General features: G+C 40.1%; 1 protein-coding gene across 1 annotated transcript; it reads left to right on the forward strand.

The window, feature by feature from the left end:
- Nucleotides 1-10626: 10626 nt before the first annotated feature.
- fitm1l (fat storage inducing transmembrane protein 1, like) lies at nucleotides 10627-11931 on the forward strand. The gene is made up of 2 exons (XM_077536552.1): nucleotides 10627-10964; nucleotides 11234-11931. The coding sequence occupies exons 1-2, from the start codon at nucleotides 10786-10788 to the stop codon at nucleotides 11862-11864; spliced, it is 810 nt and encodes a 269-aa protein (XP_077392678.1). The 5' UTR covers nucleotides 10627-10785; the 3' UTR covers nucleotides 11865-11931.
- The last annotated feature ends 541 nt before the right edge of the window (nucleotides 11932-12472 follow it).

The following is a 12472-nucleotide window of genomic DNA, read 5'->3' on the forward strand; positions in this document are numbered from 1 at the left end:
GTAAAATCAATCTAAATCCTAAATGACACCTGATTATATTTTGTAATGATGAGGCCCAAGGCAGGAGAAGTGCAGCATGGATGAAATGTTGAAAATTGAGCAGACTTACGAGATCCAGGTGAGGAGGAAGCAGCTGTGCAACCTGCAGGGATCAACTTTATAAACCCTGATAACCCTGCCCTAATAGGCCACCACCCGAAATTCCAAACACACGCACACACGCACGCACGCACACACGCACACCTCTCCATCACTTTCATCACTTGTGACATGGCTGTGTAGAGCTTTCATCATGTTTGGCTGCCCTCCCAGCCTATTTGTCTGGACCCTCACGCGCAAATGTGACTTTTTGGGAACGGCGCCAGGAACTTTCTCCTGCATAACTCATGTGTGAGTCATCCAAAGCACACACTCGCCACTATCTTTGCTTTGACCGCGTTTGTCCGTCAACTGTTCTGAGAAATCATTTTTCCAAGTGAGCATGAGAGAGAATGGAAATGCCTATGAAAACACACACCCATACACGTCGCCATATATATATATATATATATATATATATATATATATATACACACACACACACACACACACACATAACGCCCATCCATCACTGAAGTGTTCAACCTGTAATGGAAATAATGAATACAAATGAAAATACATCAAAATAAAGTCATCTGGAAAAGCTTTGCCAGGCCATCACTGTCACCATGGCCTCACTTGTTGCTTGTTTGTGGATATTTTGGGCTTAAATTCAGGCCATTTCTTTTGTCTCCAAAGGGTCTTGAGTTTCTTCGCATTAAAGAAACCTTTGAGATTCCACTAGTACCCTTCATAGAACTCTACCTCTTAAAACTGAAGAGTCAAAAATTGGACCAACCCACTTTTTTTTTACCGAACTTTCCGGGTTAGTTTTGACTCATCAGATCTTTTTTTTTTTTTTTGTGCAAGACAACCTAAATAATTGGGTTGCTTATATTATTATATATTTGAGAATGGTATGCTTCTAACTTTTGGGAATTTTCTGTTCTGTTATTTCTGTTCTAGCATGAAGTTAAGTTTGATGTGTGACCGGCTCTGGCAAAAGGGTCCGCATGTGCAAAAAAAATCAAAATTGAGATATTGACATATTTGAATTCTGCACTTAATTCCCTTTAAAATGATATATCATACATGGATGTAGCTCAAAAATTGACAAAGTTACAGCAGTTTTAATGTTGGAAGGTTGAAATCCCTAATTTTGTGAAAAAGGGTTTAAAATGTTGGTACTTGCATCTTTCAAATGTCCATAGCAACCAGTACCTTAGGAAAAAGATATGAACCTGAAAATTTCAGGAACTGTTCAAATATCAGTGGAAAGTCCATTTCAATAGCAGGCAAGGTCATCGTCCGAGATTTGAACCCTTTAAACGTTTTGGAAGTTTGACCTCTAAAGAGATGAAATCAGCCTCAACTTTGAAAATCACACTCAGCATACAATTCATTTACTGAGGCATCAGCCAAAGTTTGGTTATTTTATAGTTGCTCCTTGTGATATTTTCTTGCATAAATGAGGTCATATTACCACAGTGGGAAATTTGATTTCATAATTTTGTGTCAATTAAAAGATTATTTGCCGCCATCAGCAACACTTAGAAATGGTAATTCATGCCTTTGTTACATCTTGGCTGGATTACTGTAATGCACTTTATTTTGGGATCAGCCAGTCCTCCCTGCAGCGTCTCCAGCTTGTCCAAAATGCTGCTGCTCGTTTCCTTACTGGTGCCCGTAAGAGGGAACACATAACCCCTATTCTGGCCACTCCACTGGCTGCCCGTGAAATTTAGAGTCCACTTTAAAATTCTTCTATTTGTTTTCAAATCTCTCAATGGTCTTGCCCCACCTTATCTGGCCGAGCTCTTGCACCCCTACACACCTGCCCGGTGCCTCAGATCAGCAGACCAGACTCAATTGGAGGTACCGAGGGCTAAGCGGAGGCTTAGAGGAGATCGAGCCTTTGCTGTTGCCGGTCCCTCCCTTTGGAACGACCTACCACTAAATATTAGGCAGTCCCCCTCGTTATCCTCTTTTAAAAGACGTCTTAAAACACATCTGTATTCTTTGGCTTTTGGTGTATGAGTTTGATGTTTAGTTTAGTCTACTTATTTATGTATTTATTTATCTCTTTATTCACTACTTCTTATTTGTTCACTGATGTAAAAAGTATTTGCTTGTAAAAAAAAACTAAACAAAAAAACATACCTGTATTCGTACTTCAAAATGTTTGCTTTGTTCTTGTTTACTACAAAACTGATGTTTATGTTTATGTACAGCACTTTGTATACAGCAACGCCTGTTCTTAAAGCACTTTATAAATAAAGTTGAGTTGAGAATTTGATGTGGCCTGTGAAAAGTGCTTTATTGATGACTTATGGATGTGATGTCTCAAATGCTTTTGAAAATGAATAAAATGAATTTTTGTTGTTGTTGTTGTTGTTTTGTTTTTGTTTTGTCCCACTACCCCACCGCAAGTAATAGAGTGACACTAAACAATTGTATTTACAAGTCAATATAACCTGTGTGAATTTTGGGGCGGGCTGTCATACTGTGACTCTTTTGAGAGGACCATTTTTCATTGTCAAGTTAAATATTTCATAGCTCATTTTTATGTTCATGTCATCCCACTTGAAGGAGCATAATGTGAAAATGTGTGGCAATATTTGCGACGTATGCAGGAAGAAGCAGCGTGTCCGGCGTCGTATGAAATACACATCGACAAGCGATCAAACCATTACATTAGTATTTACTTAAACACCTTTGGAATGAACAAATAAATGCGCACTTGACTTAAGATGAAATATAAAAAACAGCTGAAATATAAAAACATTTAAACGGGTATAAGAAAATAAAATGGAGCGCAATACTGCTCCGATATGAGCGCATCTGGTAATATTGCAAATGTAAGGATGGATTAAGTTGTGTATGTAGATGATGGACTGTGATGTGAAGTATCGTTCAAAAAGATAACTGTCCGGAAATGTCATATCTCACGACGAATATTTAATTCCCCGCGCAATATTGCGGCACCTTCATCAATAGGTTCATTGTCAAAATGACATGCCATGTTTGTGACAAAAGTGGACTTTACGCTATAGACTTCAGGCGTATTTACACAAAAAGTCGCCGCAAGGGACTGAATGAATGAGGAAATGAATTGTTGTGTGTGGCTGAAAGGAGGCGGAGACTGAGAAAAACTCGAGGTTCATTGTTGCAAACCTGCTACCGACCAGGTTAGGTTCATTGACCATGTTACTCCGGTAACTGACCGAGAGCTTAAATGACCTCTTTTTATGAAACAGGCAAGAGTTCCCTCTTTTCCTGTGGTTTCAGTTACCTCACTTTCTGAAACAGAAGAGGCGGAGTTTCCCACATTTCACGGTTTCTTGACCCAGGATTCTCCCAAAACCTGCTTTGTGAAATACACCCCAGGGTCATTGTAAAGTGATGGAGATTCTCGAATAATTGAATTGGTGCGCCCAAACTGGATGTTTTATTTTGTTTTTCCACAGATCCCCAATCTCATCAGTGAGGCTAAATGCTGACACTGGAAATTCTCCATGCTTCAGAGTGTCTGTTTCGTCTTCAGTGCTTTCAAGAGCGAGGTGTTACATAGTGTTATGTTGACATGCGCTAATTGACTTGCTGATCACCTCGCCGTGACAGCATCATGACAGACTTCAGAGGTTGGCCCAAATCCGAAACGGGAACACGCCCCTTTTTTTGAACGCTCAGAGCAGGCATCCTTTCTTGTTACTGTTCAAATTGGTCATCTGCTGACAGTTCTTCTGTCAGCAACCGTGAGGCCCCTCACACTGATGAAACAAATATAACACATGGACATACTTGAAAGGAATGAATCCTGAATGATACACGTTTTAATTTGTGCTGCTGTCAAATGTCAGCTGTTCAAGAGCAGCTGAAAGGCAAAGTCAACCTCATTCATGCAGCTGCACTACTCAAAGTCATCTAACTTTAACAAATTCAGCTGTGCCCCTGTGAAATATAAATGCATTAAATAATGATATTCTATGTACTGGAAACATTTTGAAAATAAATACTTTACAGTGCTATATTTGTGTTGTGGTTGAAATACTTTATTAACATTTGAGAACATTATTATTATTATTATTATTTGCAATTATTATTACTGCCTATCCACACAAATAATACCATTATCCAAAGGCAAATGACAGGAACTAGAATGTAAATCGAAAAAAACTCTGTGTTGATATGCTTTGTGGAAATTGACACATTCCAAAAACATGCACATTATAAGAACTGAAAACTCTGAATTGCACATTGTGAAGGTGAGTGTGAAGGCATGCGTCCTGTTGATCGGCTGGCGACCAGTCCAGGGTGTAATTCACCTCCCTCATAAATCAAGTGTGATGGGTTCCATCTCCCCCTTGACCCTAATGAGGACAAGCCCTGTGGAAAAATTGATATCTCAAGTGCTGTCCTACAACATGGAGGAGTGTTTTTTTTTTTTTTTTTTTTTTTTTTTTTAACAACTACTACAACCAGCCACGTGGGGGCACTCATGAACTTCTTGGAAAGAAGGAAACAGAAGCAGGTTTATATATTTACCAATATATTTATTTACAATTCATGGCACTAGGATACATATCTGAAGTTAAAACATATTTGTGCTTGAGCTCATACAGAAAATTCAGTGGGACTTTAGCACAATGAGTGTCAAAATTTGGTTTTTAGCACATGCTGAAAAATGAAGACAAAGGAAATGTGTGATGATGACCAGCACAAATGTGTTATTGTTTTAATTTGTCAAAAGTTGACATCAATAATAAAGGCCTATATTTAAGCCTCGCCTCTTATGCACACGCTTAATTTTCCTCAGTATTTTCCTCAATTTGTGTCTGTCAGGCGTCATAGTGTTAATAATAGTTAATACACAATATACATTGCTTTACTTTTTGTTTTGTTTTTTTTGTTATTTGAAATATTACTTACCTTGATGTAAGAGATTTAATCAAGTTTTAAGATTGCGACAGTTTGGCTGTAGAACAGTGGTCCATTTCACAAAGCATGTTATAAAAAAAAAAAAAAACGACGGTCCGACACTAACCCTGAACAGCGAGCTGACATTCACTGATGGAAACTCTGCGTTTTTAGTTCCAGGAGAGCTGATTTGAGGTAGTTATACTACAACCCCTAGCAAAACGTATGGCATCACCAGTCTTGGATGAGGAGTCACTCAGATGTTTTATTCTGTAGATAAAACTCAGATAAAAAGCATGAAACAATCGTAAGGTCATTCCAAAGTGCAACATTTTGGCTTTCAAAAACACGAAACGAAAGAGTCTCGACTATTGGGGCATTTATGCAAAAAGTCGCCGCAGCGGACTTTATGAATGAGAAAATGAATTGTCATGTGTGGCTGAAAGGAGGCGGGGACAGAGGAAAAACTCGAGGTTCATTGTGAAAAATCTGCTACCGACCAGATTAGGTTCATAGACCATGTTACTACGGTAACTGACCGACAGCTTAAATTACCTCATTTTATGAAACAGGCTAGAGTTCCCTCTTACCCTCTGGTTTCAGTTATTTCCCTTCTGAAACGGAAGACGGGGAGTTTCGTACATTTCAGGGTTTCTTGACCCAGGATTCTCATTAAATTGTTAGTACAGACAGCACATGTGATTGATATTTATAAATCTTTCCTGACCACACTGTTCCGCAATGTAGACACAATACAGACACCCATCATGCGTATTTGAGAGTGTTCACTTATAAATGGCATTTACACCTGATAGCAACGGGGCAGATATGAAGTCAGTCCTCCAGCAGTTGAGCCAAACCATGCACAGACCGTCATGGGCAGTGCAAAGCAACAGCTGACTGACAGGACTGGCAACTATCCTCATCTTGTTCCACACACAGAATTCAATTTGGACCTTTATTAAAATTTGATTTCCAAAGCTTTTAATTATGTTTCAGTCATTTCTGTACTGTTTCACTCTGTGATAGAGAGAAAGAAATACAACATAATATTTCAATATAAGGTGGAGTTCGTTGTTTTTTACTTGTTTGATTAGTTTGTTTTGCTCTGTCTTTTTAAAAAATTGTAATTTTTTTGGTCTTACGTTTATGTTTAATAATATGTTATATTATGTCAACACTGAAATGCCTGATCGTTTAGAAAACTACTCACGTCTGTTATAATAAGCGATGTGCGCATTTAGTTTGGGCATGCGTGGGGGGGGGGGGACGAGGCCACCAACTACCCTATCAATTTGAATGATTAGAGTGGTTAACAATCTTTGTGCAACTATACACTTGCAAGTCAACTTCCCTGATGTCAGTAAACCACATGCTATGCTTGTTAATTAAAAAAAACAGCAACTTTCCAGCCGTTGGAACGTTTCTATCAGAGCCGATTCCATTGGATCCAATTCATTTTCAATGACCGTTTGGTAGTTTCGCCTACCCAAAAGCTACCCATAAAGCACCTTGATTTCGCACATCAATGCGCACTAACTGCATGTCTGATGTATCTAAATAACCAAAATCAGTAAAGAATTTGTCCAAGCATAAATATAAAATGTAACCTCTACCTTATGGAACATATTCAGCAGGACAAGGCAGAGCCAATTTTGATTCAGTCGACAGCTGCCTGTTTTGTCAGTCAAAGCTTTGGGTGGATTAGAGGTGAGATGCGAGTGATGACAGTTACTGTGAGCACACCACCACCCACACAGGATCCTTAATAGAACCGAAGTGTGAGGGCCCGCACATGTGCCTGAGAGTCCGTATTTGAATAATGAATAAACAAAGGATTAAAGCTCACCGTATAAATGAGGGAGAAAGTCTAACCTGGCAGTCATCAGTGCTAGCTGTGTTTTGCACCTTGTTATGAGAAACAAATCCATAAAAAGGTGGTCGATATCGGCAAAACTATAAAACCTTTGCCATTCTTGAAATGATAATATAATGAACTTTTACTAGAAGTTCTTTCTAGGCCTCAATTAGATTTCTTTTTTTTTTTTTAGCAATGCTACAATAATAAAACGTCAAAATAAGGATGAGTGAATAACAGGTACACAAAGAAGAATAACCGAATTAGTAAATAACTGAAGAGGATTCTTTATTTACTTTAACATGTTTATGAACACAAAACGTGAAGTAAAAAGTCACACTTTTATTATAGTATTCAAAGTGGTTAGCAAGCACATCCACTTTGCATTTCTGAAGTCGGACTGCAGCATGAATAACACACAAGGGGGCACTCCTACCACATCCACCCAGAACCGACTATTGAGAGTCTCATGGCCAACTGAAAACACGGACGCCAAGTTGTTACCACCCTCGGCCACAGGGCGGAGCGTGCGCTCAAGCATGGAGCGCATGAGCATGCCGATCGTTTTGCATGCATAATAACTTTTTTCTTTCACAAAATTGGTGTACAGTTTCTTTTATATTTTACCTTTGTTTTGTTTTTAAACCATTGATGTATTTGACAAGCTGATAAAAGAAGGGATACACTGCATGTATGATGCAGGCTATTACTACTAGTATATGGTATATTTTTACTGTACTGTACATGGATTTTGATCTTCAACGTTGTAAATGCTGGAAATGTATCAGTGTGTTCATACATAACATATAATATGTTCACGTCAGAGATCTTATTACATGTTATTTGCGTTATCTCCCGTCTTTGGCTCATGATATAACAAGCACGATACTTGATAATAAAGCCAATTTTTCATGGTACCAATGAATGTTCGAACAGGTTCCTCTGTAATTTGTCAAAAATGATTATATGGTCCTAAATTTTAAATGTGATTTCAGTGTAACTGACAACCAAATGTCACATTTTCTTTTTATTTTTTATTAATGGCTTTCAATTGTGCATGTATAATATTTAGAACTTTTATTTACAACACAAAGAAATTGCTAATTTTATTCTAAGTCAATTCACTTTGTACAGGCTTATAATTAAAATCAATTATATTTTTAATTGTCACAAATAACGCTTGATAAAAGGTTGAGGCTTGATAAAAGGTTGAGGCAATCACAGCATAGGAGCTCTGAAACCAAGTTGGCCAAACTTTATCTACGGCTCTGCATCCATCCCTTTAGGAACACACTGTAGTGGACTCATCTCCTCTTACGAGTAATGCAATGTGGAATTAAATGATCTGCGTTGAATTAAATGATCTGCCAGGTCTCAATCCGATTGGGCCACCAATGGAACTATGGACAAATTGAAATCTTTATTTAAACTAAACATTCACCTTTTTTGAAAACCAAGCCTCAGAACTGTGAGGCAGGCATATTCGAATGGCGGACTGCAGGTCTCATGCCATTAAATAACGATTATGTGCACCATGGCGCTGTATTTATTTATTTTCCTCAAACGGGCCACTGTTATGGAAAACCCTAACCCCAGAGGCTATATTCAGTATTATGGTATAGTTCCCATTTGTTTACTGGTTTCTATTATACATTGATTTTTGCTATTTGGGGCGGCGCCAGTCCCAATCACCCGCAAATAGCAAGGGACAACTGTACTCTCCAGGGATTTTTGAAGGGCTTTAAATCGGCCTTTTTTTCTCTTCTTTTGTTAATTAGTGTTGTTCCGATACCGATATTGGTATCGGCAGAGGTGCCGATACTGCATTAAAACAGTGGTATCGGTATCGGTGAGTACTCACAAGTAACATGCCGATACCATTAATTCCAACGCTAATATAGGATTTTGGATGCAGCATCTTGTGTCTTGCTCATGCACAACATTCACTGATATGTGACATGTTCACTGCATGCCGATCTAAGATATCCTATTGGCCCTTGAATGCTCTGAACCAATAGCAGGACAGCTTTTTCATGTTGAGGAAAAAAAAAAAAAAACTTAAGTTCCGGTATGGTATCGGTATCGGCCGATACTGCGAAGCTGGGTATCAGTATCGGTATCGGGGGGCCAAAATACAGTATCGGAACAACACTAGTTATTAACATGCACAGAGATAACTCTGTCATTCAAGTCCAAGATAGCAGCAAAGTGTGTTCTCTGCATTTTATTCCTACTCAAAAAGTAACAGTTACTTATTGAGTAACTTAGTTAAAAGTAAGTTACTTTTTGAGTAACTTAGTTAAAAAGTAACTGTTACTTTTTGAGTAACTTAGTGAAAAATAAGTTACTTTTTGAGTAACTTAGTGAAAAATAAGTTACTTTTTGAGTAACTTAGTTACGTTGACAATAAAGTAATCAGTAAAGTAACTAGATTACTTTTTAGAGGAGTAATCAGTAATCAGATTACTTTTTCTGTTCTACAGTTCCTTCAGCCCCGGAAATTGGTACTAAAAAGTAACTAAGTTAGTTTAGAGTAACTTAGTTACTTTGACAATAAAGTAAAGTAACTGGATTACTTATTTGAGTAAGTTATAGTAAGAATGAGTGGTACAGAACATGGATGAATGGGCTGACTACGCCAATCAACACGTTTTGAGGTCCAGACTTTTGACCTGAGAAGCCTCTTGCAACTAACCTTGCTCTCGCAAGATGAATTCTCGTTCACAAACTCCGGAGAATACATCTTGTATCGAGCCCGTTGATTTCCACCGATCGAACCACTGACCGACATTGTGTTTGAGGCGGGACATGCACAAACCTGGCTGTGATCCCTGTAAATGTGTAACGTAAATGTGTATCCTATATAGTTTAGCAAAAATGTTTCTTATAAAGTGTTACAATAGTCATCATATTTTGTTCATCCAGCTACCTACAAGGAGAAGCAGATGGAGTGTCACACTGTTGAAGCCTGGATTCAGTATAAAGGTTAGTGCTAATATTACACACACACACACACACACACACACACACACACACACACACACACTCCCCCGCCCCCCCCCCCCCCCCCCCCCCCCCCCCCCCCCCCCCCCACACACACACACACCCACACCCACGCACCCACACACCCCACCCCCCCCACACCCACACACACACCACGCACCCACACACGTGCACACTTCATTTTAAAATACATTACTGGTATGACATTTAATTCATGTCTTCTTATGTTCTTTTTTTCCTGATGCTTGTAGGTCAGGTGAGATAAATCCTACACACATCACATTACTTTTGACCTTTCTGTGATTTTCCAACAATATGACAGGTCCTGTTCTGTTTTTATTGTATACAGCGTTGGTGTGTTGTGATTGGGGATCTTGGACAAGGAATTGTCAGGCTGCAGTTTGCTTCAGTGTCTGCAGTGAGACTTGGGTTAGCCATTGTGCACCAACTGACTGGTGAGAACTGCACCAAGTCAAAGAAGATGGACAGCAGCTCATGTTTCTCAAGCGTCCAAACTGCTCACAGACACCCTATCCTGCTGTGAGTCAGACCCTCTCTCAATGACTTAGAAGAATTTCACGGCTGGATTTAACAGCAGCACATATTTGGAGCCTGAAATGCCACAAACCAGTTGGCTGGTTCAACTTGCCCTGCACAGAGGCAGCTAACGGATTGACGGTAGCTTTGGATCTGGATTTGTTTGCTATCAATGCAACAAGGAATCACTGCACAGTCCTTGACCAGATAGGATTGTAGGTTAACTACTTTTACTATGTAAGTGTTTGGTCTTATATCAACGGAATTATAGCTTGGATTCAAATCTTGGACGACTTGGCGCATGCTGAACAGGACTGTGAAGGACCTTATTCAAGACAGCAACAAACAAGCATTTTTGGGGGTCCTAGTGAGAGTTTTAGCTGTAGGTAGCGATGATCCTCAACACGGTGCTGGTGGTCCTGACGGACCTGGCTGCCCACCTTCTGGGAAACACTTTGTTCCGGCGTCACTTTCACCTTGTGCTGTCTGCTACGGTGATGTTTGGACCAGTGCTGAGTCTTTGGGTGTCACAGCACAGCGTCTTTGCCAAGAGAAGCCACTTCCTTTACAGGTAGAGCCGCATCCTGTCTGCCTTAGTGTGAGAATGCTGTGAATTTACAACATGTATTGACACCAACACCTAACAAGCATGTTGAGCTGGAGTACCCGAAGAAATTCATTTACATGTTTATGAGCTTCATGCGAGATTTGAACCCCAAATCTCACAACTGTGAAGCAGACATACTAACCAGTAGTCCACCGCTCTGCCACAGTTACAGACTAACATTATCAAAATAGTATGTATTGGTTACTGATTGGTTACTTATGTTGTTCTTCCAGGATGTTTTTGCGATCTGGTTGGGGATGGACGTGCATTTTCGTTGGCTCCTTTGTTTTCCTTCTTTCCTTCTCCACCCGTCGTTCCCTCTCACTGTCATTCCGCCATCTCTCCCGACTTGGATTGGCTGGTGGACTGTGGTTCGTCTTCTGCAAACTTCTCGACATTCTGGAAAATGCTACAGGAAACTGCTACGAGGCCCTACCGGGCAGCCCGGAGATCAACGACAGTCAGCCTCTCTTGGTGTTGCGAGAAGGCGAGAGCAAGGCAGAATGCCTCAAAGGTGGGATGCTATGGAGAGGATACGAGGTTTCCGAGGATGTCTTCCTCCTGTGTCTCTGCTGTCTACTGCTCGCTGAAGAAACTGCGGTGTTTGGCCCTTACCTCAGCCTAGGTGGATTTTCTGATGCTCCACTTAGGATCCTCTTCCTGTTCTGTGTTCTCCTGCTCAGCCTCTGGCTCTTCCTACTCCTCTGTCTCCTGGCCTACTTCCCCCAGTTCCCCACTCAGCTGCTAGGAGGGGCTCTTGGTTGTTTGAGTTGGAGGGGATTGTATCAAGGGTGGTACTGTCAAGGTCCCTGTTGGTACTGCCCTGGAAGACCTGGACTTGGACTGCTCAAAAACCAAGACTGATGTGGAACACAGAGATCTGAGTAATTGCACACGGGCGCTTGGGTGATAGAGGAACGTGGGTTCCATTCTAGGGTCACCGGAGTTTACACCCTACTCTCAGTTGCTCCTGGTTCGACAAATTATCATTGCATCATTAAACTCTCATGAACCATTGTGAGTGAAAGAGGGCGTGAAAGGACTTTGGTCATCTTGATTAACAAATAAAGCCTGATACTATACTGCTACAACCAATCAAGATTTCAACGCCAATTCTGTGGTTTCTAATCTTATAATTTGACACTATTGTCAGTCAGATGCATAACAGAAACATGTTGGTGTGTTGCTGTCAATTCTGTACTGAAACTTTGGATAAATACTTGGGTAATTGAAAAACTCTTGGTCTACTGAAGCTAGCAACGTGGTGGACGACTAAAATATGTATTAAGCATTAAAACGAACATTTCAGGCTGCTAGTTCACCATTCCGGAGTTAGAAGTGAATTCCTTTGGTAGAGAGAGCAACCATCAGGTGCAATGTCACAAGCCATGCAAAACCTCAGACTTCAGCTCTGAATGATGAACTCTAGAAATTTGAGTGTTTTTCTCTTTTTTGTTTTCGATCACGCCACC

The sequence above is a fragment of the Festucalex cinctus genome, chromosome 1 (assembly GCF_051991245.1).
Source record: "Festucalex cinctus isolate MCC-2025b chromosome 1, RoL_Fcin_1.0, whole genome shotgun sequence".
Lineage (NCBI taxonomy): Eukaryota > Metazoa > Chordata > Actinopteri > Syngnathiformes > Syngnathidae > Festucalex > Festucalex cinctus.